Source organism: Lemur catta, chromosome X, assembly GCF_020740605.2.
Source record: "Lemur catta isolate mLemCat1 chromosome X, mLemCat1.pri, whole genome shotgun sequence".
NCBI classification, from domain to species: Eukaryota; Metazoa; Chordata; class Mammalia; order Primates; family Lemuridae; genus Lemur; species Lemur catta.
The window spans coordinates 34,330,246-34,355,237 of NC_059155.1; the positions used below are offsets into that span (position 1 = coordinate 34,330,246).

The 24,992-nt window shown below is 37.9% G+C and overlaps 2 protein-coding genes and 1 non-coding gene across 16 annotated transcripts in view; 1 reads left to right on the top strand and 2 right to left on the bottom strand.

Annotated features, from left to right (window-relative positions):
- Window positions 1-1,927: 1,927 nt before the first annotated feature.
- Window positions 1,928-23,906, bottom strand: PABIR2 (PABIR family member 2). Of its 12 annotated transcripts, none has more exons than XM_045538351.1 (10): window positions 22,791-23,906; window positions 20,522-20,600; window positions 16,344-16,400; window positions 15,951-15,994; window positions 15,813-15,867; window positions 15,461-15,562; window positions 15,104-15,189; window positions 14,447-14,508; window positions 11,573-11,669; window positions 1,928-3,700 (listed from the first exon to the last, which is right to left on the bottom strand). In XM_045538351.1, the coding sequence occupies exons 1-10, from the start codon at window positions 22,886-22,888 to the stop codon at window positions 3,631-3,633; spliced, it is 750 nt and encodes a 249-aa protein (XP_045394307.1). In that variant the 5' UTR covers window positions 22,889-23,906; the 3' UTR covers window positions 1,928-3,630. The 12 variants fall into 12 exon arrangements, with proteins under 12 accessions (XP_045394307.1, XP_045394302.1, XP_045394306.1 ...); XM_045538346.1 differs by having other exon boundaries at window positions 1,928-4,633; XM_045538350.1 differs by having other exon boundaries at window positions 14,447-14,511.
- On the bottom strand, window positions 8,414-8,555 carry LOC123629010. The gene has a single exon (XR_006731880.1). It is a non-coding gene; the product is annotated as a small nucleolar RNA U109 (small nucleolar RNA).
- LOC123628563 (P2R1A-PPP2R2A-interacting phosphatase regulator 1-like) overlaps window positions 23,070-24,992 on the top strand; it is a 60,302-nt gene continuing 58,379 nt past the window's right edge. For all 3 annotated transcript variants that reach the window (XM_045538339.1, XM_045538344.1, XM_045538340.1), the window contains exon 1: window positions 23,070-23,100. The gene's annotated coding sequence lies outside the window, so the exon portion shown is untranslated. The remainder of the gene's footprint in view (window positions 23,101-24,992) is intronic.

The window sequence follows — 24,992 nt, forward strand, 5'->3', positions numbered from 1 at the left end:
ATGTTTGGTTACGTATATTTCCCTTGCTCCCCCTTCCCCCCCCAGTCAGAGCTTCAAGTGTGTCCATCCCCCAGATGGTGCACATCGCACTGATTATGTATATATACACCCATCCCCTCCTCCCCCCTCCCATCTCCCTGACACCCAATTAATGTTATTCCTATATGTGCACTTAAGTGTTGATCAGTTAAAACCAATTTGAGGCGAGTACATGTGGTGCTTGTTTTTCCATTCTTGGGATACTTCACTTAGTAGAATGGGTTCCAGGTCTATCAAGGAAAACACAAGAGGTGCTAGATCACCATTGTTTTTTGTGGCTGAGTAGGACTCCATGGTATACATATACCACATTTTATTAATCCACTCATGTACTGATGGGCACTTGGGTTGTTTCTACATCTTTGCAATTGTGAATTGTGCTGCTATAAACATTCAAGTGCGGGTATCTTTTTTATAGAATGTCTTTTGTTCTTTTGGGTAGATCCCCAGTAATGGGATTGCTGGATCAAATGGTAGGTCTACTTCTATCTGTTTAAGGTATCTCCATATTGCTTTCCACAGAGGTTGCACTAGTTTGCAGTCCCACCAGCAGCGTATGAGTGTTCCTGTCTCTCCGCGTCCACGCCAACATTTATTGTTTTGGGACTTTTTGATAAAGGCCATTCTCACTGGAGATAAGTGATATCTCATTGTGATTTTGATCTGCATTTCCCTGATGATTAGAGATGTTGAGCATTTTTTCATATGTTTGTTGGCCATTATTCTGTCTTCTTTTGAAAAGTTTCTGTTCGTGTCCTTTGGCCACTTTTTGATAGGGTTGTTTAATTTTTCCTTGCTGATCTTCCTGAGTTCTAAATAGATTCTAGTTATCATAACTTGAATTTAATCACAAGGAAACAACAGTCAAACCCAAATTGAGAGACATTTTTCAAAATAACTGGCTAGTACCTTTCAAAATCATGAAGATCACAAAAGACAAGGGAAGACTGAGGGACTTCCCAATTGAGGGAGCCTTAAGACACATAATGCCTGGATTGAATCCTGGACTAGCAGGAAAAAAATGTGCTTTTTTTCCCTTTTGCTAAAAAGAGCATTATTGGAACCACAGGCGGAATTTGAATAGGTCTGTAGATTAGATGGCAGTTTTGTATCGAAGTTAATTTCCTGATTTTGATAGTTGTAATGTGGTTATGTAGAATGTCCTTGTCATTAGGAAATTTATACTGAAGCATGTAAGGGCAATGTGGTATCATATCTGCAACTCATTTACAGATGGTTCAGAAAAATATGTGTATGTGTGTGTGGGGAGGGAAAGAGAGAGAACAGCAAAGCAAACATAGTTAAATGTTAACAATTGGGAAACCTGGGTGAAGGATATGTGGGAGTTCTTTGGGCTATTCTTACAATGTTTTTCTAGGTTTGAAATTATTTCCCAATGTGAAGTCTTAAAGTAATTAATATATTTTTTAAAAACTGAAAATAAAATTGATGACCTGAATTGTGTAGAAAAGGATTTTGCCTATTTACCCACCACCCATCTTGTTCTAAAAATAATTTATAGAGGCTTATAAATATGTAAAAATATAACAAGATAAAACAAATTGAGAACAAGCAAGAAAGATGTCTGACCCTGGCAAGAACTTTCTATTTTTTTTTTTTAACCTTCAAGTGTTGGATTTATGGAAAGGAATCTTTTAAATTGTCAAATTCTACAAAATACTCTTGAAAATTTGACAGATTATTTGGAGAGGTTTCTCTTTGTTTTTGGAAACAGCCCAAACTTCAATATAGCTATTAGTTCTTATGTGTTCCTGATAGCCTTTCTTCAAAACTTGATCTGTGATTAGAGGCAGAGAATGAACTATTGGGATATGGAGGCAGAAAATAATTACCAATAAGAATAAAAGATAGACTTTTAAAACATTTCTAAATTTTATGCATGTACACACACTTTATTAAATTTGCATTCTAAGAGATACACAAGGCCAGCATTTCACAAAACTTATTATTATTCCAAAAGCAGTTATCATGAAACAATGATTATATAAGTTGATCAAGCAAAAACATTATCTACAGGATTTTCTTATCGTATCACCTCTTGTACTTGTTTTCAAATAGAAGCCTGAAATATATGATATAATATTAGAACAGGAAGAAAGAATTTTAGTTTTATAGCAATGATCACTTTTCAAATATTAGGCTTTATATAAAAATAAAGGGGTACTGTCAACAAAGCTCATCTGTGGGTTAGCATCTCTTTTACTTATTTTAAAACAATCCCTGTATAAACTTAACTTTCTAGTCCATATAAACAATAAAAACTAAAGACAAATCTTGATTTAATAATAAAGTGAATAATCTTGCCTCCTAGTTCTCATACCATCAGAACAATTTCAATTTCCTGCCCCAGCTCTACCCCTCCACCGAATTTCAAAAACAAATTTAAATATCATCATGTTTCAAAGTTATTTCTTAACAGTCCTAAATCAGAGCTCAAAAATGATGGCCAAAAGTGTCCCTTTAAGGCAAAGAAGACAGTAGAGTGAAGGTGGATAAATCTCCTGTAAGACAAAACCATCTATTATCATTGTAGAGGCAGAAACATTTGGACATAGATCTTTTCCAAACAGAAGAGAGACACCAAATACCATCAAAGAAATTTTTCTTTATAATGGCATACTAGGGGACAAGCTTGATAATAGATACATTTATGTTAGGTTTGAAGGATTATGGGCTTTGCACAGGAAAGAGCAATATAAGAAATGAAGCCATTAATGGCTGTTATGATTACAATTTAAAATAAAGAACACATCTGATGCTGTAACAGCACTATTTCAAGCTAAGTGATGCTATCTTGTAATTGAAAAAGAATGGGTTTCCCTTCAAGCCATACACTATTACTAGTCTGTGAGTACCTTCAAAGCACATCATCTTCCTTTAAAATCCAAGGATCTTTACCTTCAAAGACACAAATGCAGTAGTTTTCATTTCTTACATTCATTTAAGAATGGAATATTATGATCTTAAGCAGGAAAATTTGCATATTAAACACAGACAACCCAACCACAATGTCTGAACATTAAAAGAATTCTATCACGACAGACATTTTACACAGCTGCAAATAATAAATAACACAACAAGAGACTACATTCAGATTTCTTAAGAAGCTCAGTCAGAAATTTTCTCTTTGAAAAATTAAGTAACTTATGGTACCTCACACTTACTAGCACGTACACTGTTCATAGCTCAAACAGCATCTTAAAAGCAGAATGCACAGTAACATTGACTTTTTCAGCTCCTAAAAGCTTCCTTGTAGATATTAAACTGCCCTTACTATAAGGCAGTATGAACAAGAACTGGACCCCTATTCTGGTGGCAACGCAATAACCAAAACACCAATCACCACACGACACAACAAATGCAACGACAAAAAGGAATCAGAAAAAAGCAGCAACCAAAACAGTATGTGGCAATCACATACATAAAGCCCCCTCTTTCACCCTACCTTATGATATACATCCCTTACAGGACGACAGTGTACCCCAAGGCACCCAAGGCCTCATAATACCACCCGAGACACTGACAGCTCCATGGATGCTTTTGCACACAGTGGTTTGTATGTTAATAACATTATTCATTCATTTGTAGATGCTCCACACATCTGGTCAAGGCAGGAATTTCTTCTCCTTGATAACACCACCTAGAAATATCAATAATATTTTATATATTCCTTAGGGCAACAGGTTTGGGGAGAAAAATATCAACTGTGGTAGCAAAGTCATAAGAACCTGTGGTGACTAATCTGGGCATCCTGTAAGACCATTTACATTCTCAGCACAAAAATCAATCCTCACCTCACATACTCCAACAGCAAAGAAGCAATAAGGGTAGTAATGAAAGCAACAGCGTGTTTTCTCCCCTCTGTGAGAAATGGCATAAGCAGCTCAAACAGGAAAGGGAAACAAAACAATGTATTTTAAGCTGATGCAGAAAAATAAAAATTTAATATAATCCAAAGCAATTTGTATATTATCATGAAATAAAGAGATGTGAAACTATGTAGTCAACTGAGAACAAAAAAAAAATCTCTCAAGCAAGAGAATTTCTGATCAACTCTGTCATATCACTGCTGGAGAAAAGAACCATTATAGAGACTACACATCAGAGCCTTCTTTAAAACATATAGACTTGAAAATAGGTGCTCTTTGAGGCACTAAGAAAAACAAATATCCTCTAAGCAATCAAAAATAAGTATTTGAGATATAGTCACTAAATCCAAAATGAGATCAGCAAATATAGAAGTTAGTAAGGTCACTACAACCATAGAATTGAACTTTAGAGAAGAGAGATGCCAAAAAAATAACAGCATCAGGATAGTTGAAATCTGCAAAACTTTAATCCTCAATATGGATCAAAGTTCTTTGCGTGCCTCACTAAATGTTTTACGTAGGAAACAGCAGTTAAAACGCTGAATCAGAAATGGTTAAGTCAATTGGGTGAGAGATCATCCATCAAGATGAGCGGAGAGCATGAATTGGAGCATGCTACTGGAGACTCTGCGGTAGCGCTGCCTTTAGCCAGTGAGTCTGAGGATAAGCCACTGCTGCTACTACAGCCATCCAAAATATCTGAACTGAGGACAAAGCAAAAAGAATTATAAGCAAATGCATCTATCAGGGTAAACATCACATGCAATGACATAGTTTCAAGAACTCACAAATCAGTAGAGCACTTGTAAATAATAAAAAGCATAAAAGCGACAGCAATGAACTACATAACATACTATATTTAGATACCTGTGAAATTATAAAGTTACAGAAATCCAAAGTAAGATTTTCATGGTCCTGTATCATTTGAGTACCCCCCTGGAGGCACCAGACTGTCCAACATACAAGGATTCCTCTTGACGTTCCATAGTTTCTGTGAGGGAGTTCCCTCATATCCAGCTCAAGAGATTTCTATCCTTGTATTTCTCTTCTTACCTTCCTATCAGGCTTGGAGTAAGAAGAATGGCTGCTCTTTGAGGTAACCATCCTTGGACTGTCTGAAGCGTTCGATCGATCCAGTATACTGCTTGATAGTTCCTCTACTCTAAAACAGTCTTTCAACTGCCCTAGAGTTAACCACTTCCCCACTCCCAAAGGACCTTCAATTCAAACATATTTTTAATGATTTTCCCCTCTAATTATGTATCTTTTATATTTTTCTGATTTTATAAAATCCTCACACTGTTTCCTTTCCTCTCACTTTTGAAACCCAAAGGTCTCTCTACTATCTCTAAAAGACTCTTTTTTCTTTCAGTGATTCTCTAGTTAAGCTTCTAAAATGAATAGTCTAAATCCACAGTCTCAATACCCTCTTAGTCCACTGCCTCTTTAACCCTGATAACTGGCTCCTGCTCCCATCCTTCCACTAAAACTCCTCCTCTGGGCATCAAGAGCCTCTGTACCCAGCCCAGGCATACCTTCCCCATCCAGCCTAGATGCTCACTGCTCCCAACAATCAACCTGGCCTGCCTCATAAACCCGGCTTCATACTTCAGCATGGAATTGAGAGCCTTTGCAATTTTGCATCAAGCTGCCTTTCTGGCTTTGATTCCCATCAATCCAATATATAAAGCTCTATGCTTTATATTTGCTCCGAATTCACTCATTCACTTATTCTAATATTTACTGAGTGCCTGCCAAGTATAGCAAGTAGACTAGATATTAGAAATATAATGGTGTTTCAGACAGACATGGTCCCTGCCCTCCTTGAATTTATAGTATTGTGCAGGATACAGACATTTAAATAATGATGCTAATAAATATGTAAGTATAATCATAATGACATAATAAATGAAAGACACAAGGGGACATGAGAGTACATAATGTGGGTAACCTGATCTAATTTGGAGGAACAGGCAAAGGCTCCCCAGAGTGATATCTGTGCTGTAATCTGAAGGATGAGTAGGCACCAACTAGGTAAAGTTTGGGAGGAAGCAAGGGTAGTTCTAGGAACCAAAAGCAGGATAGTGTGGCTGTGATACAAAGAGTAAAGAGAATATAGCAAGAGAAAAGCTGAAGAGGTTGTCAGGCAGTTTTAGAATTTATACAGACATACTTCTTATTTGTGAAAAGGAAAAAAGCATAGGATTGGAGAAGGAATTATGAATCAGGAAATAATGGGTTCTAGATTAAGTTTGGTCACTAGCTCCTTTGCAAAAGCCCATTCTGGTCTAATATGCTCCAAGTTGAAATGTTATTATCTTTAATATTATCATTTTTATGAATTTATAAGTTAATATATTACCAGTGTTAAGTAACTTATGGTATATTTGGAAAGTTCTGGGGCCTATACCACTCTCAATGAAATATGTCCTCATCCCCCAACCCTGCTTCTCTGTTCTTCCATTTTTCCTCAAAATGTCATCTTATTCTATTGCCTGTGGATTGTATTTAGGTGGAGACAACCTAGAAATAGGCTTCGGAAAAGTAAAAATAAAAATGGAAACAGTATATTCCACACTACTCCTACTCTATACTCACTGCTGTCAAATGCATCATTAATAATACCACTTTTAAGTAAGAAGTTCGGAAAATTTAGCCGGCTCTGATGTTTTTTCAACCAAAAGGCAAAATGGGTCTAAAATATGAATTATTCAAACTACTGAAAGAAAGTTGCACAGATAATCCAAGAAATTGGAAAATCAAAAGACCTTTCTATTTGCCTTTGGAACATACGCGATTTTTCCTCCTGTAGCTTTTTGCCTAGACTAATATTAAAATGAATTTACTTTCCTAAAGCCCATATTGGCCAGGCAGCTGAAGGACATGCTCTATGTTACTTGGCAGGAAGAAACAGGGTTAGATTAAAATTTGGCCACCAATCAGATAATCTGAATATAAATAAAAAATTCCTTATTCCAACCACCAGACTTATGCTAAGCTCTGGGTTAAAAGATTCCATTTGTAATAAGACCTGCTTGCTTGGGTGAATCCTGTGTTCATTCCAAAACACAAAACATGATTCTTGCAGTGAAACTGGTCTTCTAACCCTGTTAATTACCTTAATACGCTAATGGAAAAGTTACCAAGAAAATTAGAAAAAAATAAACTTGAACATTTCATTTCAGAATTTCTTCTCTATTAATAAAATACAAATGTATACAATTTTGTTCATAACAGAAAAATAGCATACTCATATCTAGTCTCCATTGCAATTCAGATTCAGAACTTGGTAAACCTTTAACCAGACATTTTCACTAAACTAAAATCTAGTTTCTGTTTGAATTAATCTGGCATGACTACACATGGGCATGGAAACAGAGACTACAGGTCACAAATCACCCATTGTTATTATATCCATATTAAGCAAGACTTATGTGATTTTTTTAATCCACAGAGAGATCAACTGTACAAAAGTAATTTTCACAGTGTCCATTATTAAATCTTCTACCAGAGCTTCTAAAAGCAACAAAGTGTGGTCCAATTTGAGTTTCTCTCTTCTTCCTTTCCTTGCTTAAGCTCTGATGGAGGTTCTAATGAGCCTTATTTAGACTGATGGCTGAAAGCCAGACAAGAGTAGGAAAGCAAAGGACCTAGGCAATTCAAATTGAACACAGGAGTACCTGAATCAAAACTGAGCTAATTTATTCCAGGCACTGAACATACATATTGAGGCTATGTTTGAACTACACAACCAAAAGCACTTATGACTTAAAGTAGCACCGTCTGTCTAGAAAAACTAAGGGTGAAAGTATAAGCGAATCATTAAAATATTCCAATGATAAAGTAACAACAAAACTAGGATGTCCAGTGTGACTCATGCTATCACCCCACCTGGCTGAGCCACTTTGTACCTTGTCCAGTCAATAAGCTGGGTTCTGTCAGATTGATAGCAGGCAGGTAAGTGCCCTAGAAATTAGCCACAGCCCTAACATGTCTAAGTATATACCTAGATTTTACTATAAGGTATGACTACAGGATATCCTCACACACCTTGTTGTGGGTTAAACTGATACATATGGTATGTTCTCTGGTCTCTACTATCTTACCTTAAGAGGGCCCAGCATTATCTTTCTGAATAATCTTTCAGTTTTTAAGATCACATATTTAAATATGATCATTTCCACGGTTTTGTTGGAGATAGTTTTAAAGTTTCAGCACAGATGTCTAAGCTGCTCACATAAACATCTCTAAGGTATATGAACACATTCCTATTATTTATTAAATGAATCATGATTATTTTTTTATGCTCTGGTTTCTCTTCAGAACAAATCTTTTGCCCTTTACTAAAACTTATTCTTGTATCTGTCAACACACATAACGTTAAAAATGTTTGAACCACTAAGATAAATCTAATGAAAAATGTTAAACCTATCACATTAACACTGATGCACTGTGTAAGAAAATTCATGGGAGAATTTTTCCTTTTATGTAGAATAGACTACAACTTAACCTTTACTGTATGGCCAGCAGCCCTGAAAACTGCTCTATTTGATATAGCATGCTGCAGATACATGTAGTCTTACTCCCAACAGAATGAGGAGCAGAACATGAGTTCCCAACATGCAAAAACAATCAAAGCACCATGCAAAGGTATACTTCTGAGTTATGCTCAAACTCTTGATGTTCATAATGACTAAACGCAGAATGACATAATTTCTGCCTTGCAGTTGACGATGTTTCCCAGATTTGGTTGGCAAAGATTTAAGAATGTTCATTTAGTAAAGAAAAAAAAATGAAATAAAAAGTATGCCCATCTGGCCACAAACTTCAAATGGATCCCGACTAACATTTCAAATTTAAATTATACTTCAAAGATGTCAGATTTTAAAGATCATTATCTAATATATAAACTTTAATTGAAAGGTTGTAAAACTCATATTTTCCTTTCCTTTGTGGGGTGGGGCAGGGAACAAACTATAAAGATTTAAATGACGAGATAACATCTACTAAGGATCTGATCCGTTTTCCACTCCCTAAAAGGTAGCATAAAAATTGTTTCCTTAGTTATCAAGTAGATTGCCATCCTTGGCAATAGAAACCAGAATACAGCTCTGTCCATTTCTTAGAATATGGATGTCTGATTCTGATAATGAAACTATATTAAAGACAGAGAAGAGGGCCGGGTGTGGTGGCTCATCCCTGTAATCCTAGCACTTTGGGAGTCTAAGACAGGAGAATCGCTTAAGGCTAGAATTTCGAGACTAGCCTGAGCAACATAGTGAAACCCTGTCTCTACAAAAAAATAGAAAAAATTAGCCAGGTATGGTAGCACATGCCTGTAGTCCCAGCTACTCGGGAGGTTGAGGCAGGAGGATCACTTGAACTCAGGAGGTTAAGGTTGCAGTGAACTATGATGACACCACTGCACTCTAGCCTGGGCAACAGAGTAAGACCCTATTCCACCCCCCGCCCCCTCCAAAAAAGACATAGAAGAAAAGTTTCTGTAAAAGCAGGATCCAATTTTTACATAAAAGGAATAGTTCACATTTAAAATCTCTTAATTGTAGATATAAATGTCAGCATCATTAACATATAAGGTAGCCCCAAAGTCTTAGTGCAATTTTAAGCTTTAATAACCTCAGAAGAACAGATGCTATAAACTGACTAAAAACATAATCTGAATGTTTAATTACTTAACTATCTTTGACACCTAGGTTTGTGACTTTTGAGTAATAGGTATCTTTTTCAGACTACTTGAGCCATACATCGGCTTGTTAGCTGTGTGAGGCAACAGCTTTTTACGTTTAAGGATCAAAAGTTTCCTTCATCTTCAGTGTCGACGTTCCCAGGGCTCTCCTAGCCAGTCATAGGTCTACGGAGTAAGGTAGCAGTGGCAACAGAAGTCGAAGTCTCACAATAGCTGCCATCATAGACTGCTTAGGCTGCACTGCTCAGAGGAATTGACGTCTGGACAAGGACAGAGAATCTTCGTATACCTTCCCTTTCCTTTCTTATTTGTGTGAACCTGTTTTAAGGCATCTTGCACAGTCACCCTAAGACAACATAAAAATAAATCACCTCACCTTGTGTGATTTTAGCTTGGCAAAATACTGTCATATCTTTTACTTAATTTGGTTGCTTGGTTAGTAACTGGGTAAGCAAACCTATTTATAGTCATATGCCTATATTAAAAAACGCTTTACCATAAAAGTGATATGCAGTTTCCACTAAGTATAGAGTTTCATCCACTAGGTCCTCTTGACAAGCTTCAGAAGTTTTCTCTTTGCAATCATCTACATACCTAGAAAGGCATTCTGCATCAAAATTAGCATGCTAAACTACCAAGGACAGACAGAGATGAGAGGAAAAAGAGACTGTGGAGCTGAAAACAGCTAGAACAATCTAAAAGCCATCTGTTCCAAGGTTAGAACAGCGCAATAGATGTGTCTAATAAACTAGAGTAATCTGTGACTAGAAGTACAGGTTGTCTTACATAAAACAATGAATAAGTGATTTGGGAAGAAGGAATCGTCAATCCTTATACCTTGTAAGGGGCTTATACACTTCTTCCATGTAGAGGATATGATCCTGATGTTTTTATTTTTTTGAGACAGGGTCTGACCATGTTGCCCAGGCTGGAGGTACAGTGGCTATTCACTGACATGATCATAGCGCACTACAGCCTCGAACTCCTGGGCTCAAGTGATCCTCCCGCTTCAGCCTCCTGAATAGAATAGCTGGGACTATAAGTGCATATCACTTTGTCTGGTGATCCTGCTATTTGTAAAGTGAGTGTCTTCGTGGGCTTTTAAAAAAGACCCTCAGCTGTAAAACTCAGGGAACCAAAAAATTCTGAAAAGCACTACACAATTTAGTACATGGGTACTCAGTAATGAGTTGACTCAGTGATGAGTTGAGAACATACTGAAAGATTTTAAAATATTACTTGGGCACTGCTCCAACCCCTCCTCTTCCCTTCAATATGTATGCCAGCATCCAAGTGTTGAACTTCAGATACTGGAGAAGAAGTTAACTTTCTCACAAAAACACTGAAAGTCCTTAAGTTAGAGATCTAAACTCGGATGAGTAAGACTTTAAAAAAAATTTGTGTCACTAGACCATAAGAATCAGGAAGTGTCACCATAAAAATGAAACCTCAGTTAGCATTGTGATGGAATACCCCAAAATTTTCAAAAAGATTTTATAACAACAGATAATGCTATTCATTATGCTATTCATGCTTCAGAGAATGCTAGTATCCTCTGCTAAGTCTAAAGGATTTAATACAAAATGCAGGCAGAGCAGCTACAATCAATGCATGTTACCCACAGCAACCCAGAGACTCTCACACCATCCAGCTATTAACACTCTACCACATTATTAGCACCATTCGAGAGAGGCTGACCTACCAGGAGCTAGGAATGAAAGTGAAGGTACCAAAAAGATATACATACTTGCAAAGGAAGTACTCATGACTTTCAAATAATCTGTCTTTTCACATTATCTATACCTCCATTGACAGTTCTCTATGGAAGCATGGATAAAAAGTTGAAAATATTTTAAATTATCCCAAAATACTTTTGATGTGGCTCTTTTAAATGGATTATACCCTAACATCCTTTTGATTTTATTTCATTTTTTACCATGAACTGAGATCAGACAACTGTGCAGCATCTGCAGATAGCATATTGGTAGTGCCTTGGAAGAGTCTCTTGGGCTGGCTTTCTGTCTCCATTTCACCTAAAACAGAAAGAGATGATGCTACTGTAAAACAATTTTACAAATACAGGCTTGGTGCTAAAATGAGGTGATCTTTGTTTAACCAAAGCTCAGAATACTTCCTCAAGCCATTACCTAAAAGATATTTTCCCGTGTGCTTTAACATAGAACTCAACCAAAAAGTCAGCAATCCTGAAAAAAACTTCTTATTCATTATATGTAGCATGCTATGGATATATTCATGTACTTTAATAGAAGAATAGAACACTGACTGCATCAGGCAAGATGAATCAAGGCTAACCACAGCAGAAATGAAGTATTCCCAAATAGCCGAAGCTCACAGTAAATATTTTATGCTAGATGGTTAGCAAAGACTATTGATTTTATGTATTTTGATATCTGAACATTTCCTGAGATGTCAAATGTGTTAAAAAATGTGTAGCCTGATAAATAGTGTATAAGCAAAAAGTTGCTTTAGACTATTTAGTAAAACTGAAGATTAAAAATATGTTTGAAAGCACATCTGTAATTGGAAGCAATTATTATTCAATTCACAAAATTGGTATTGTACTGACCACGTCAATCCTACAGATTTTTCTCAGAACTGGTAATAGAAAATCTTTGCACCAATAGGAATAAAGCTTAACATTTTATCACCAGGAATACAAAGACTAACAACCCTAAATCAGACAGAAAAAGGCCCTTTCAAAATGAGCTATGGGCTGGGTGTAGTGGCTCACGCCTGTAATCTCAGCACTTTGGGAAGCCAAGGCTGGAGGATCATTTGAGCCCAGGAGTTTGAGATGAGCCTGGGCAACACAGTGAGACCATGTCTTATTTTTTAAAAAATAAATAAATAAAAATAAAATAAGCTATTGGTTTCCCTGATCATCACCTAAGTGCACATTTGGGAATAACACCAATTGGGTGTCGGACAGATGTGGGGGGTAGGGGGAGGGGATGGGGGTATAGCTACATGATGAGTGTGATGCACACTGTCTGGGGAATGGACACGCTTGAAGCTCTGCCTCGGGGTGGGGGGAGGCATGGGAAATATATATAACCTAAACTTTTGTACCCCCATAATAAGCAGAAATAAAATAAATAAATAAATAAATAAAAATAAAATAAAATAAGCTATTATTTAAAACATGCACATTCCTTGGTTTTAAAGTTCTTTACCTGAGCTTGGAAATGGATTGTTAAAGATAATTTGATTCATGAGACAATCTATACTCCAGTAGGAAATCAGTAAATTTGAACTTCAAACTATACAAGATTCTTCTGATGGAAAAAAAATCAAGGAAGAATAAATGCAATATTCATTTTATTCCATATTATTAATTCATATTATCTTTCCTCTGGAGCTATTCTGAAAATTACTGAAATTCAGGAAAAGTTATATTTTTATTTGTTTTTCTATGCTTTAATATGCAGCGTTTAAAAGCTATTGCTGGGCTTTCAACTCCTTCTCACTAGCAACAGACTTTAGTCCTTTTTAGCAAAGAATCCCTCCATCTGCTGGTATATTTTGGAATAGCTGTGAAACTAAATAACCATACTAATTCCAACAACTTCCTGCAACAGATTTTATGTTAATAATAATAACTTTATTTCCAAGTGTTATTTTCACTTAGTAGCCCCTGAGAAGGTTCCTAGGATTGTAAATGACTCCTTACAATATTAAGGAAAAAGACTGTTTACAAAATAAAACTTATACACTAAATACAAATATTGTTACTGTATCAGGATCTATTTTCTAGAGCACACCATTTTTAACTTTAAGTTGTCTTAAATATAGCACTTTTTGAATCTGTGTATGATTCTATATCAAAAAGTTTTCACCAAAGCCACAAGTACATTGCTTTTTTAAAGTTGCTGTTAAAACTCTTGTTTAAAATGACACCCAACACTTGCAATCATGTGGTTATATGCCCAGGAATAATGACTAAACCTGTGTTAAATTTCTTCACCTTTTTAGAAATAGATGCCATAAGCTGCTCTCTATAAGCATCTAAAACTAGCGTTGATTGAGACCATTTTGGTTTAGTGCTTTGTGCTTCAAAATAAGGTAATTAAGAGAGCACCTAGTTATTTCAAAAGCTCTATAGACTTGAATATAAGGCAATTCTTGCTTTGCCGAGGCATAATTTGATGATGGGGGTGGTGAACCTCATCTTATGTTTGACCATACAGCATGTTTATGGATATATTTGCTAAGACATTACCATATATTTCTGCAACTTATCAACTACGCATCTCTTTTATATTCAGATCACTGAGAGGCAATATTTTTGGAATATATAATGAAAATATGAATATATGAATAAGATTCAGTAAGGAAGTGTAAGAAATATATACATATCAAATAACTAATTTACAAAATTGAGAATCAGCAGTGCATACATTGGGAAGAATACTTTGCATTTCTTTAGGAAAAAGGAAAGCAATGCCATATGCTCATTTCAGACAGGAATTCTAGTTTTTAATTCATGCTTGGCTAGGTTTAAAACTAGAAGTGTGATACATCTTTTCTTTTTTTCCAGATTTACTGAGGTATAGTTGACAAATAAAATTTTATATATTTAAGGTGTATAGCATGATGATTTGATATATGTACATACTACGGAATGATGACCACAATCAAGTTAATTAACACATCTATCCAGCTCACCTAGTTTTGTGTGTGTGTGTGTGTGTGTGTGTGTGTGTGGTGAGAAATTTAAGATCTACCCTTTTAGCAAATTTCAAGTATATGATCCAGTATCATTAACTGTAGTCACCATGCTGCTACATACCTTTTCTTTTAAGAGGACCAAGAACACTGGGCCTAATGCACTTGACTGGACTCTGGCTCCTCCTGCTTTGATGAATAAACAAACAGGACATCATGAAGTACTTCCAAGATGCAAGATAAATCGCAATTATAGCCCAACAAATAAATAAAATTCACAGTCATAGAGGGGGAAATGGAAAATTCTTACATAATTGACTAACTGAAATGCCAATACATGATTTGACCTGGCATATATGGCAATCTGGAATAACATGGTATTTTAAGCCATTTAAAAAAATCATTCTATAAGACAAAATACCCACAAGAGTTTAAAGAAAAATATACCTTATTAAAAAGTTATTTGGATTTTGACCAGTCTATGATATTAAAACATTTTTCCCTTATCCTTAGAAAGTATATATTATCATGTATGCATGCCTCTGTATGTGTGGGTCCCTTCTGAATATAAATCAATACTAAGTCTAAAAAAAGAATCTGGTAAAATGTTAACAGTAGAATATAGGCGGTGGGTATATGGGTGTTCACTATGAAATTCTTTCAATTTTGCTGTATGTGTAAAAATTTTCATAGTGAAGTACTGGGGAAAAAGTTAATCTGAGAGACAAATGAAATGTAATGAGTAGCCTTTCAACCTTATTTAAAATTCAAGTTTGCTTACCTTGAAAATCGTCTTGGACTAGAAACTGGACTTGGTGGCAACCCACTGCTGCTCACAAACATTTGTAAGGATGGTGAAAAGCATTGCTAGAAAAAACATATTTAATATTAAAATAGTTCTAACGCTCCAGTTTTCAAAAGGCTCTCTTTGTAATGACAGAAGCAACATCCTTAGACTTGCTTAGCTATGTGTCTGTCATATATATATATATACATATATATTTTAAATTATAGATTTTCACTAATTTCCCTTCAAGTCACTAGATCCTTTAAAAGTGAGGTGATTTGTGTACATGTGTTTTAGAGAGTAAACAGCTCAGTGTGTAAAAGAGAGTTAATATCTTGTCAATCATCCTACCTTTCCAAATCCTCTGGTAGGTGAAGGGGCTGGAGAAACTGGAGTGAAGTCAATTCTCTTAGGAGAATATAATTTCTCCGACTTGTCAAAATCACTATCACTCTGTAAACATAAAGTGTCATCTCCTTGTAACAAATTCAGCACATCACAGCTCTTATTTACTACAACACACCTACATTTTTCGAATAGAAATGTACATACTTTAATATTCTGCTAGGAAAAGAGAGATCAAAAAACCAAGTATCAATCTGGATGCAGAAGGGACAGAAGTGTGTGCAAAAGTTAATGAAGCCAGCAAATGACATAAAGGTTTCTGGAAAATAAAAACCAAGCAGACATGGGCAAACTTTACCAGGCTCAAGCTCTCATCCCATGATTGGCTTATCTGCATTGCCGTTTGCACTTCCCTAAAACAAACAAAATGAAAGGTCATCAGTGTTCACAAATAAGACATGTCTTAGGCTAGGCCCTGCTCTTGCAAAACACTAACCTTTCATGGGCAGTTTCTCTGTTCATCATATCCAGGCCTTCTTCCTGCAAAAACAAACACATGTGCTAAAGACGTAATTTTGATTCTTTATTTATTTAAAATTAACCCAGAACTTAGCAATAAAGATGTAATTTTTATCCATAAAGTTTTCAATTTCAAATAAAATAAAAAGACTTTTCTACCTCATTTGATAAACTAGAGCAGAACATTCTAAGATTATCACCCATGCCATATCTATATTTTATCCACACACTTAGAAGAACTATAATCTGTCTCCAACTAACCAGAGTTGCATCCTAACTCATTTTTAGTATCTAAATCTTCAAAATGAAAATAAAAATAAAAATTTTAAATCCAAAAAATTTCCAATCTGAGCTAGTAAGTAAAATTTACCCTTTTGATTTGTTGCAGTCTGCTACTAGGAATACGATTAGGTGAGGATGACAGCAACTGGAAAGAAAAAGTAAACATTTACTATTTTCTGAATCACAAAGCAGCAGTCTGCTGTCAGTACTGGTGTACAACCTCTTCCAAGATAATTTTTCATATTCTTCTTAGAAATTTAGCTCTTTAAATCACTGAACATTAATGCACTAGAGGCAGTACATTCAGTCTTTAGAAAGTACACCAGGTGTCCAACCTCAAAGCACCATCTGTCGCTAGGCAGACACTGACTTTAGCACTTTTCCCAAATGAATGCAAAGCTGCGTAAATTTAGGGAAAAAAAGACTCTGGACCTTGGAAATATCCATTATCCCACTTATCTAAAATAAGAGACTATATGAGAAGGGAAAGAAAAAAAACACCAATGTTATTAATTTTTATTACCAATGCACCAGTGGAAGAAGACACGTTAATAAGCTTAGTACAATATTTTGTCTATGATTAACGTCTATAGAAAGCACTTTAAAACTGCAATAAGGAGATTTTGCTTACATGATTTAAATCAATCCTAAAATTTGATCACTAATGCTATCACCACAAATCTTACTAGCTAAGGAAAGATCAATGTGGAAAGACACAGTGTATCTTTAAAACAACTGATGCTTTCCCTTATATCACCATTTTTTAAAATTTCAAAATATTAAATCATCATTTTTTTAAATAACACAAAGCAAAAATGACTTGGGGGCCAAATTATGTTCCTTCATAATCACAATCTGGTCACAAACTGTAAGATACAATTCATATCAACAGATCTTCAAGAGGTCTAATAGCTACAATATAAACAACTACTATTTATTCCCTCATGAAATGCAAATAAACTTGTAACACTATAAAACCAAATAAGACAATTATCCTGTTTAAGTGGCCCTATGCTATGAAGACATTTTTGAATATTAATATAGTGAGCAGTATAAAATGGTGATAAACTGCTCTAAGTTTTTTTAGGCAAAGGCTAATTCAGGTAAAATTTTTAAAAGTTATCCGCTGAAATATTTTACCTCAAAAGATATCCCTTCTTTATCCACCCCTTTCTTCTACTTTTTCCTCTCCCAGGCTTTGAAAAGACAAAAACTTTACCAGTAAAATCCATTTAAAAAGTATTTTTTTCCATTATGAAAGTAATATGTGTTTACTGGTGAATGCTGCATAAGGTCATTTGAAAAACACTAAGCTACGAGGCAAGCAAATACAGCAGGAAGACTTTCTAACAGAATAACGTGGAAGACAGCCTGGATGTGTCAGTCAGAGAACCAGAGACCTTAGAGGCAGTGAAATTATCAGAAAAGCCAACATGAGGATGGCCAAAAACTGACTGGTGAGAAAATCAGAAATTTAGATGCAACATCTACATAATATACAACTTGACAATTTTAGATGAAACTGAAAAGTAGACCAGAAAGAGGGACAGAGAGCAGCAAAGCTGTGTGTAGCACTGGAAATACGACAGTAATGTATTAGATGGAAAAAAAAGGCAAGCATTCCAAGGAGATGCTGACTAAAGGGGTTAAGTAAAGCAAAGAGCTCAAGGGGGAAAAGAAATGAAGCCCCCAACACTGGCAGTTAAGTGGGTATTGATGAATTTTGCAAGAACAGTTTTTTAATAACAGAGTTGTGGTACAAGCAGTGTGATTACGAAACAGCCAGAAATGAGACCAGGAATTAGAGGCAGTGGAGTGTAGGTTATGCTTTGAAAAAGCTTGGAGACGGGGAGGAGAGACCTATGAAATACAAAACAGTTTGTTTTCCCCATATCGGATGTGTGAGTCAGGAGAAGGTGGAAGGAAAAGAGCCCATGAGGAAGACAGCAAAGACATGAGACAGAGAGGAGACAATAGACCAGGCAAAGCGACAGGGAAGTCAAAAGCTTTTATGAACCATTAGGGAGAACTGCCATATGTGAAGGTAAAGACACTTCAAGGCGAAGAAAGCTGACGTTTATACAAGATAGGTATCTGTCTTCTCTGTGAGGCGAGAAGGGTCATCTGCTCAAAGTAAAAAGTAGAGACACAGGAGGCTGGCACAGACTAAAAACCAAAAAGATTTAGAATACTGCTTTGGAGACTAGCATGCGGCCAGGGGCACCTTGAACTCAACATTCTCCAAAAGAATTCATCTTCTCCCCCTTCACACTACCAATCCTCTCCATTTCTGTTCTCCTAATCAAGGCAGCACCATTGCCCTGGTCACCAAGAAACAAAATTTCAGTCACTTGGAATCTTCCTTCTTCCAACCCTTATATCTAACAGCTGGTGACCACGAAGATTCTATTTTTGCATGCCTCCTTCCTAGAACTCTCCTTTCCATTTCATTCGCCGACACCTTACTCTTTGCAGGTTACCCTAAGACTCAGACAAGCATACTAATATTTATAAAGCATACTGTGATATAAGGTACACAGTGTAATTAATATTATGATAGTTGCAGGAGCCTGCCCAGAGAAGATATAAGGATTAAACTGAGTTTTGAAGGACCAGAAAGCTAGAAGGGAGAGGGGGATGGGGTGAAGGCTAGCACAGGGATCAAGAAAGAGCAGTGAATCACCACGGCCCCTTCAGAAACGAGGTATTTCAGTGCAGCCAGAGCAAAGGGGTATTCGTCAGGGAGCAGCGAGAGATGAGCCTAGACCAGAGTTGATAAGAATCTTCACATTCTTCAAAAGGGGTAAGTGAAGTGTAAAGAGGCAAATTCATTTTCACTTCTTTGCTGTGCTACTATTATCAGAAGCATAGCTGTGTAACACCTATGAACATTTTTCATATATTCAGCAAAAATAAATAATATTTTTCAGTATCCTTATGGAAGGAGGTGAAGTGGATCAATTCTCCATACACTAACATTTCCCCCTTTAAGTACTTCTAGCCACTTCAGCTGGAAATCTTTCTAAAATGTGTTATATTTCCTTTTCTTAAACAGATTATACCAAATAGAATGGCACTGGAAGATCTCTATTCTAATACCAGCTCTGCCACTTATTAATTGTGTGATTCTGAGCAAGTCACTTATATCATCTGGGTCTCAATGGCTGCTTCTTTTAATTGGGAAAAATTATCTTTTGCCCTGCCTACTTTATAGGCGTTGCTATGAGAATTAAATGTGTGAAAGTACTTTGTAACATGTGAAATACAAGTATAGGGTATTACTAGAATTTAAGACAAAGTTAATGACCCTGGTATCCTTAAGAACAGAAATTATTATATGGTTCTATGCCGGTGACATCCTCGGGGTAATGTTAACAGGTTCTTAGCCCTTATACTAAGCCACAAACTAATTTTTTTAAAACCTCTGTCTGCTTTTCAGTTTTTCCCTCTCCTCCCTCACTAGTAGCTATTAGTATACCTTTCACCCAAATGTACCTCTACTGATTTGCTGCGTCTCACACATTGTTGGGCTGGAAGCTTATAATTGTACATAAATTTTAGATGATTTAGAGGTCAGAGAGGCTCTCCTATAAATAAACTGATGAACCTTTGTGCATAGACTATGGAAATCTACTTCAGCCATTTAGAGGTCTGTTTTCTTACATCTCAGATGTCTTCCAGATAATTGAAGCTGCCGAATAAGTGAGCTCCATAGGTGAACTGCTATTATATAAAAACCTCACCATAATTTCTCCCAATGAGGCCAACTAATAAAGCGATCCCCAACAGCTCTGGCTATAGAGAACAGTCACAATCAGCAATTCCTCTGAGAATATAAATATAAGCATTTTAAAGGAGTCTTTACTTTGGAAAACCAGCATTGTCTAACAGACAAGTGTCAGAAACAAATACTCCGTTGGTGTTTAAGCAATTTTTGCATTCTGGGACAAATAAAGACCACTGTTCTTAGCTATAATTAGAAGTTAATCCTGACTTACCTCACAACCATGATGCAAGTAGTGACAAATACCAATCAACAATTTTTAAAAATACATAAGTCCCATGGCAAAGAAAAAAATTTTAACCAGGTCTCCTTTTTGTACCAAAAGCTGAACGGCTACGGCATAAGCAGTAAACAAGATAGGTAAAATAGTAAATCTTTTCTTTTGTAAACAATTGTGCATAGCACATAATTTTAAGAAAAAACTACATCTGTAAGTGTCTTCCCCAATCTAAATCACTTCAGATACTTACTTCGATACTTACCAAGCTATGACGGCTCATAATTGTTGTGCTATTCCTCCGAGTTTTAAATGTGTATGGTTGAAAAACCTGTGAAAGGTCACTGAAAAATAAAAAGAAAATTATTAATGTCTTCTAATTGAAGATCTCTTTCAAATATATTAGCATAAGTTCTCTAGTTAACAATGAAATCTTCGATGGCTGCTCATTTCATACAGAGAATGAACTCCTCACCGTCTTCTTCGCAGAGCTTCCCAACCGTCGTGCTGTGGATTATAGGTTTGCCAAGATATGATCTCCTCAGTGGCTGGGAGGCAGCTCTGAGAGGTGTGGGGCGGAGCTCCAGACTGGTTGCTTCTAGCTGCTTCTGGTCAGAGCTACATCTCCAAACTGGTTATCACCAGATATGAGAAGCCTCATCTTTTTGCCCTAGAGGAACTACGGGTATTACTGTTCTTTGTAATGTGTGTGTCATGACATGAAAAGGGCTGGGAACCCTGTTCTAATACATGAGCCCGATCAGCACGTCTCCTATTATTGCCCCAAACATGTGTCCTACCTTTAAATGCCATTGTTCAACTGAATAAAGGGGCAACATGAGGTTTTGCTCATGTTGCCCCTTCTGCCTCAAATGCCCTCTCTCCTACCACCATCTGTCAAAATCCTTCCTGTTCTTCCACACCCATCTCGAATACCATGCCCTCCATGAAGGCATGGCACAAACCTCCCTTCATTCCACAAACCTAATGCAATCATTCCCTCCTTTGACCCTAGAGAGCACACTGGGAGATGAAATGCTTCCTGAGACACCTACTTCACCTCTTACTAAAGTATGCGTGTGTCTTAAACCCCTTGGTAGAGAGGTGTTTTATTCATCCTTGTATAATATCCCTGCAGTGCCTAGCAGAGTGCCATGCCTACGATAAGAGCTCAAGAAGGATTTTCAGAACTGAACTGGATCAGGCTTCCAGGGATCACCGAGATCACCTAATTCAGTTCCCCCACTTTTTTAAACAAGAAAACAGAGATTCAGAAAGGTTAAATGACTCATTCATGATCATAGCTCGTTAGTTAAAATAGGGATCAGGCCTGGTCCCCTCACCTTTTTCTGTCACATCATGCTAACTTTCCAGTAATTACTTCAGTTATGACTCAAAAAACAGTATGCTTTTTCTACAATAGTCACAATGCAGGTCACTAAGACTGCCCAAGTCCCTAGCAATTTCTTGCTTACCAGATTTAAAAGGACAACCAGAAAAAGAGCAGTTTATTCTTACAGTATCAAAAATAAATGCAGGGCCAAGAACAGCAACAGGAAAGCAAAAAGTCACTTCATCATTCCCTCAGATTCAAAATTAAAGAAAAAAGTAAACCTGCTTCAAAACACAAATATTACCATCAATTCAACAGACAAGGATTACCTCTTTCTTTGCCTTCACTGTGCTTGATTAATATGTTGTTGGCTAATTCCAGTTCCATCCCCATTTTGGACTAATGCCATTTCTACAGGGTCTCACAAATTGGCTCTCTACCTAAGATGAATTGTCTACTTATAAAAGTGAAATGCAATAGGTTCAGGAGGTGAGCGGACCTAACCTTCCAGATCACAAGATTCTACCTTAAAATAGATCCCCTGGGGACTTACTCACATGAAAACACAAGACCCCACCACTAAAATTCAAGGGTCAATTCTCTCCATTGTTTTCTAAAACCTGTGTTTTCACTGAACTAAGCTGCAAGCCACCCTTCTTTTTTTATTCACTGAAATGTATTTCAGGCAGTTTTAGAATCTGAAAACATTAGGACAAATCCAAATCACTTACTATGATGTGAACATATCATTTAATTGCAAGTGATTAGATAAATTGTGATTTATTAAAGTAAACCTCTGTGAATGCCAGGGTTCCTAAACTAAGCTTGGAAATAGCTGCTCTTAGAGACAGGTATCAAGTTGCAAGTCTAGTTCCAGGGGCTTCGGTCTGACATTCCGTGCTGTAAATTAGGCAGAGCAAGCAACCTGTCAGAAGAGCCAGAAGCTCTCTGCAGTTCCTTTTAGAGTGGGACAACAAGGCCCAGGTAGAGAGGGACCCTGTTTCTCCCACACTGCCCAGAGTTTGGGGTCAAACTTTCATTCCACCTTGGGACTCAAGTCACTGTCAAGCAAACAAGTCCCTACTCTCTCAGTTTGGAGACCCCAGATGAGCTCGCACTCGCACTTTAGGGAAGGAAGACTGCTTGCACCGGGTCAAGGAGCCCCTGAACCCCGTACTCCATCCTCCCCAATCCTGCTCACCTGAGCCCATGGATCAGGGGAGCGCTGTTAGATCTCCTCAGGGTTCCCCCATCAGATGTATCAGGCTCAAAGTCCAGATCCATTTTCTCCTGAGCCATGTTGAGACTTGTGGGCAGGCACAGCGGGCAGTGCTCAGCTCCTGGTGCTTAGCTATGGACTCCCAAGACTCTCACTGCAGGACTGAGCTGCTGGGAACTGGCAGGCAGCTGGGGGCGGGGGATAAGGGGCGGAGGCTTGGGGGCTGGGGGCGGAGAAAAGTAGGAGAGGAGGAGGAGGGAAGGAGGATGCTGATGAGGAAAGGAGGACAGTGGTGAGTAAAGAGAGGAGGATGGAGAGATTGTGGTGGAGGGTGACAGAATGAAGAAAGACGATGGATAAAAAAGAGGGATGGAGGGAAGACAAGGATGGAGGGAGGAGGGAAACGAAGACAAAGGAGGGAAAAGGATAGATGGAAGAGCAGCAGGACAGAAAGGATAAGAGGAGGAAGGCAGAGGGATAGAGGAAGACGGAGCAAAGGGGGACTGAGGGTATGGAGGAGGTCGAGGGTAGGGGAAAGAAGAGTACAGGGGCGGGAAAGAAGAAGTAAGAGGTATAGGGAAGAGGAGAGAGGAAGGAGGAGAACCGAGGGAGAAGAGGAGGGGGAGGAAACTAGACAGCGGCGGAACTCATGCTGCTATCTTTCCCGCCGAGGACCGCAAGCGGTACTCCGCTACAGATGCCGTGGCTGGCCGGGCAGTGCTAGCACTGAATACCTAACAGTCAGGCAGGACCCGGCCGGGCTGCCTCGGCGGCTCCAGCTCGCCATGCTCAGGGACCCCGTCCAGCCTCCCATGCTCCGGGACCCGGTCCCGGAGGCTCCTGAGCCCCAGGATCGGTGCTTCTCCCCTCTCTGCTTTCCTCCCGCCTTGAAGACAGGTGGGGGGGTTCAGCCTCTCTGCCGCCGCCGCGGTGCCTCTTTCTTCCTCTCTTGGGTTCTAATGGTCCGGGGTAACCCGTTAGGGCCAAGGCCAAAATCTACAACCTGCAGCCTATTCCGCCTCCCACGCTTCAAAAGCTGGAGCCTCCACGGGGCCAGTTCTTCCGCGTCCAGGCGCCCATCGGGTCCTGCGCACGCGCCCGGCGGTCGCTCCAATGGGCCAGCGAGCACGGAGCATGCGTGGGAGCCCAGCCCCCGCGCCCCGCCCCTTTAGGGGCGGGGCGTTTCCAGGGAGCCCGGCGCCTTCTTCTATGGCATTGGCCGGAGTACTCTGGCGCCCGATTTCGAAAAGAACCAATAGTTTGGACATGCTGGAACATCAGCTTTCAGCAGGAGTTTGGGCCAATATTCGTGAAAAATAGAAAAAAACATGGAGTTTCCACATTACTTCATTCCCAATTTGTACGCTCTGACATCTGTGGTCCCCGCTCATTTCTTAAATCCCTCGATTTTGTTGGTCTTTGTCTAGAAGGGCTGATTTCCTTTTAAGACCATTCATCTGGATGCACTAGACAAAGGAGAAGGGAAAAAATCAAAATCAATGAAGTAAAATTAAAGCGAATCTCATGAGAGTTCATATAGCTAGTGAGAAACATTCATCTCCATTTTGCAAGCACTGTTAGGTTCAACAATATTAGGAAAAGTCCTGAAGAACAGGTAGCAGAACCATTTTTTTTTTTCCTTTTAGGATTTACGGAGTCCCTAACAATCATGACTCAGTGTGTGTAAGACTTGGAATTATTTAATTATTTAACAAACACCTACATAGCAAGAAAGTTATTATGTGTTAGGCACTGTTCTACGAGTTTTAGAAATATTAACTCATTAAATCTTCACCATTTGAATGGCCCTGGGGAAAAGAAGGCCATTGCACTGAACTGCAATAGTTATGAAATTGGTTTCAAAATTTAGCAAAAAAAATAATTTTGCCTGCCTCTTCAATTCCATTGTCCCATATTAAACTTGCCAAGCCCAACTGTCATTTTTATTCCTCAGTGTTTATGCTTTCTGCTTGTAATATGAGGGGTTTTAAAACACTTGGATAGTCTCCTTTAAATTGCCTGTATTTTTCTGCCAGCTAGATTAGAAACAACAACCTCTGTTTTTGAGCAATTTATGTATCTCTTTTCATCCCAAGGTCTCTGCAACTTCCAACCCCCACCCTTCCACTCCCTGATCAAAAAATTATAATACACTCTTTTGTTCAGAATAGCACCTAAATAATC

Coding starts and splice junctions, on each gene's coding strand:
- PABIR2 (XM_045538345.1), bottom strand. CDS start 22,888: ATGGCTCAGGAGAAAATGGATCTGGACTTTGAGCCTGATACATCTGAT. Junction 15,868..15,950: donor AGAGAAACTGCCCATGAAAG/GTTAGTGTTTTG, acceptor TGTTTGTTTTAG/GGAAGTGCAAACGGCAATGC. Junction 15,563..15,812: donor GGGATGAGAGCTTGAGCCTG/GTAAAGTTTGCC, acceptor TTATGTTTACAG/AGTGATAGTGATTTTGACAA.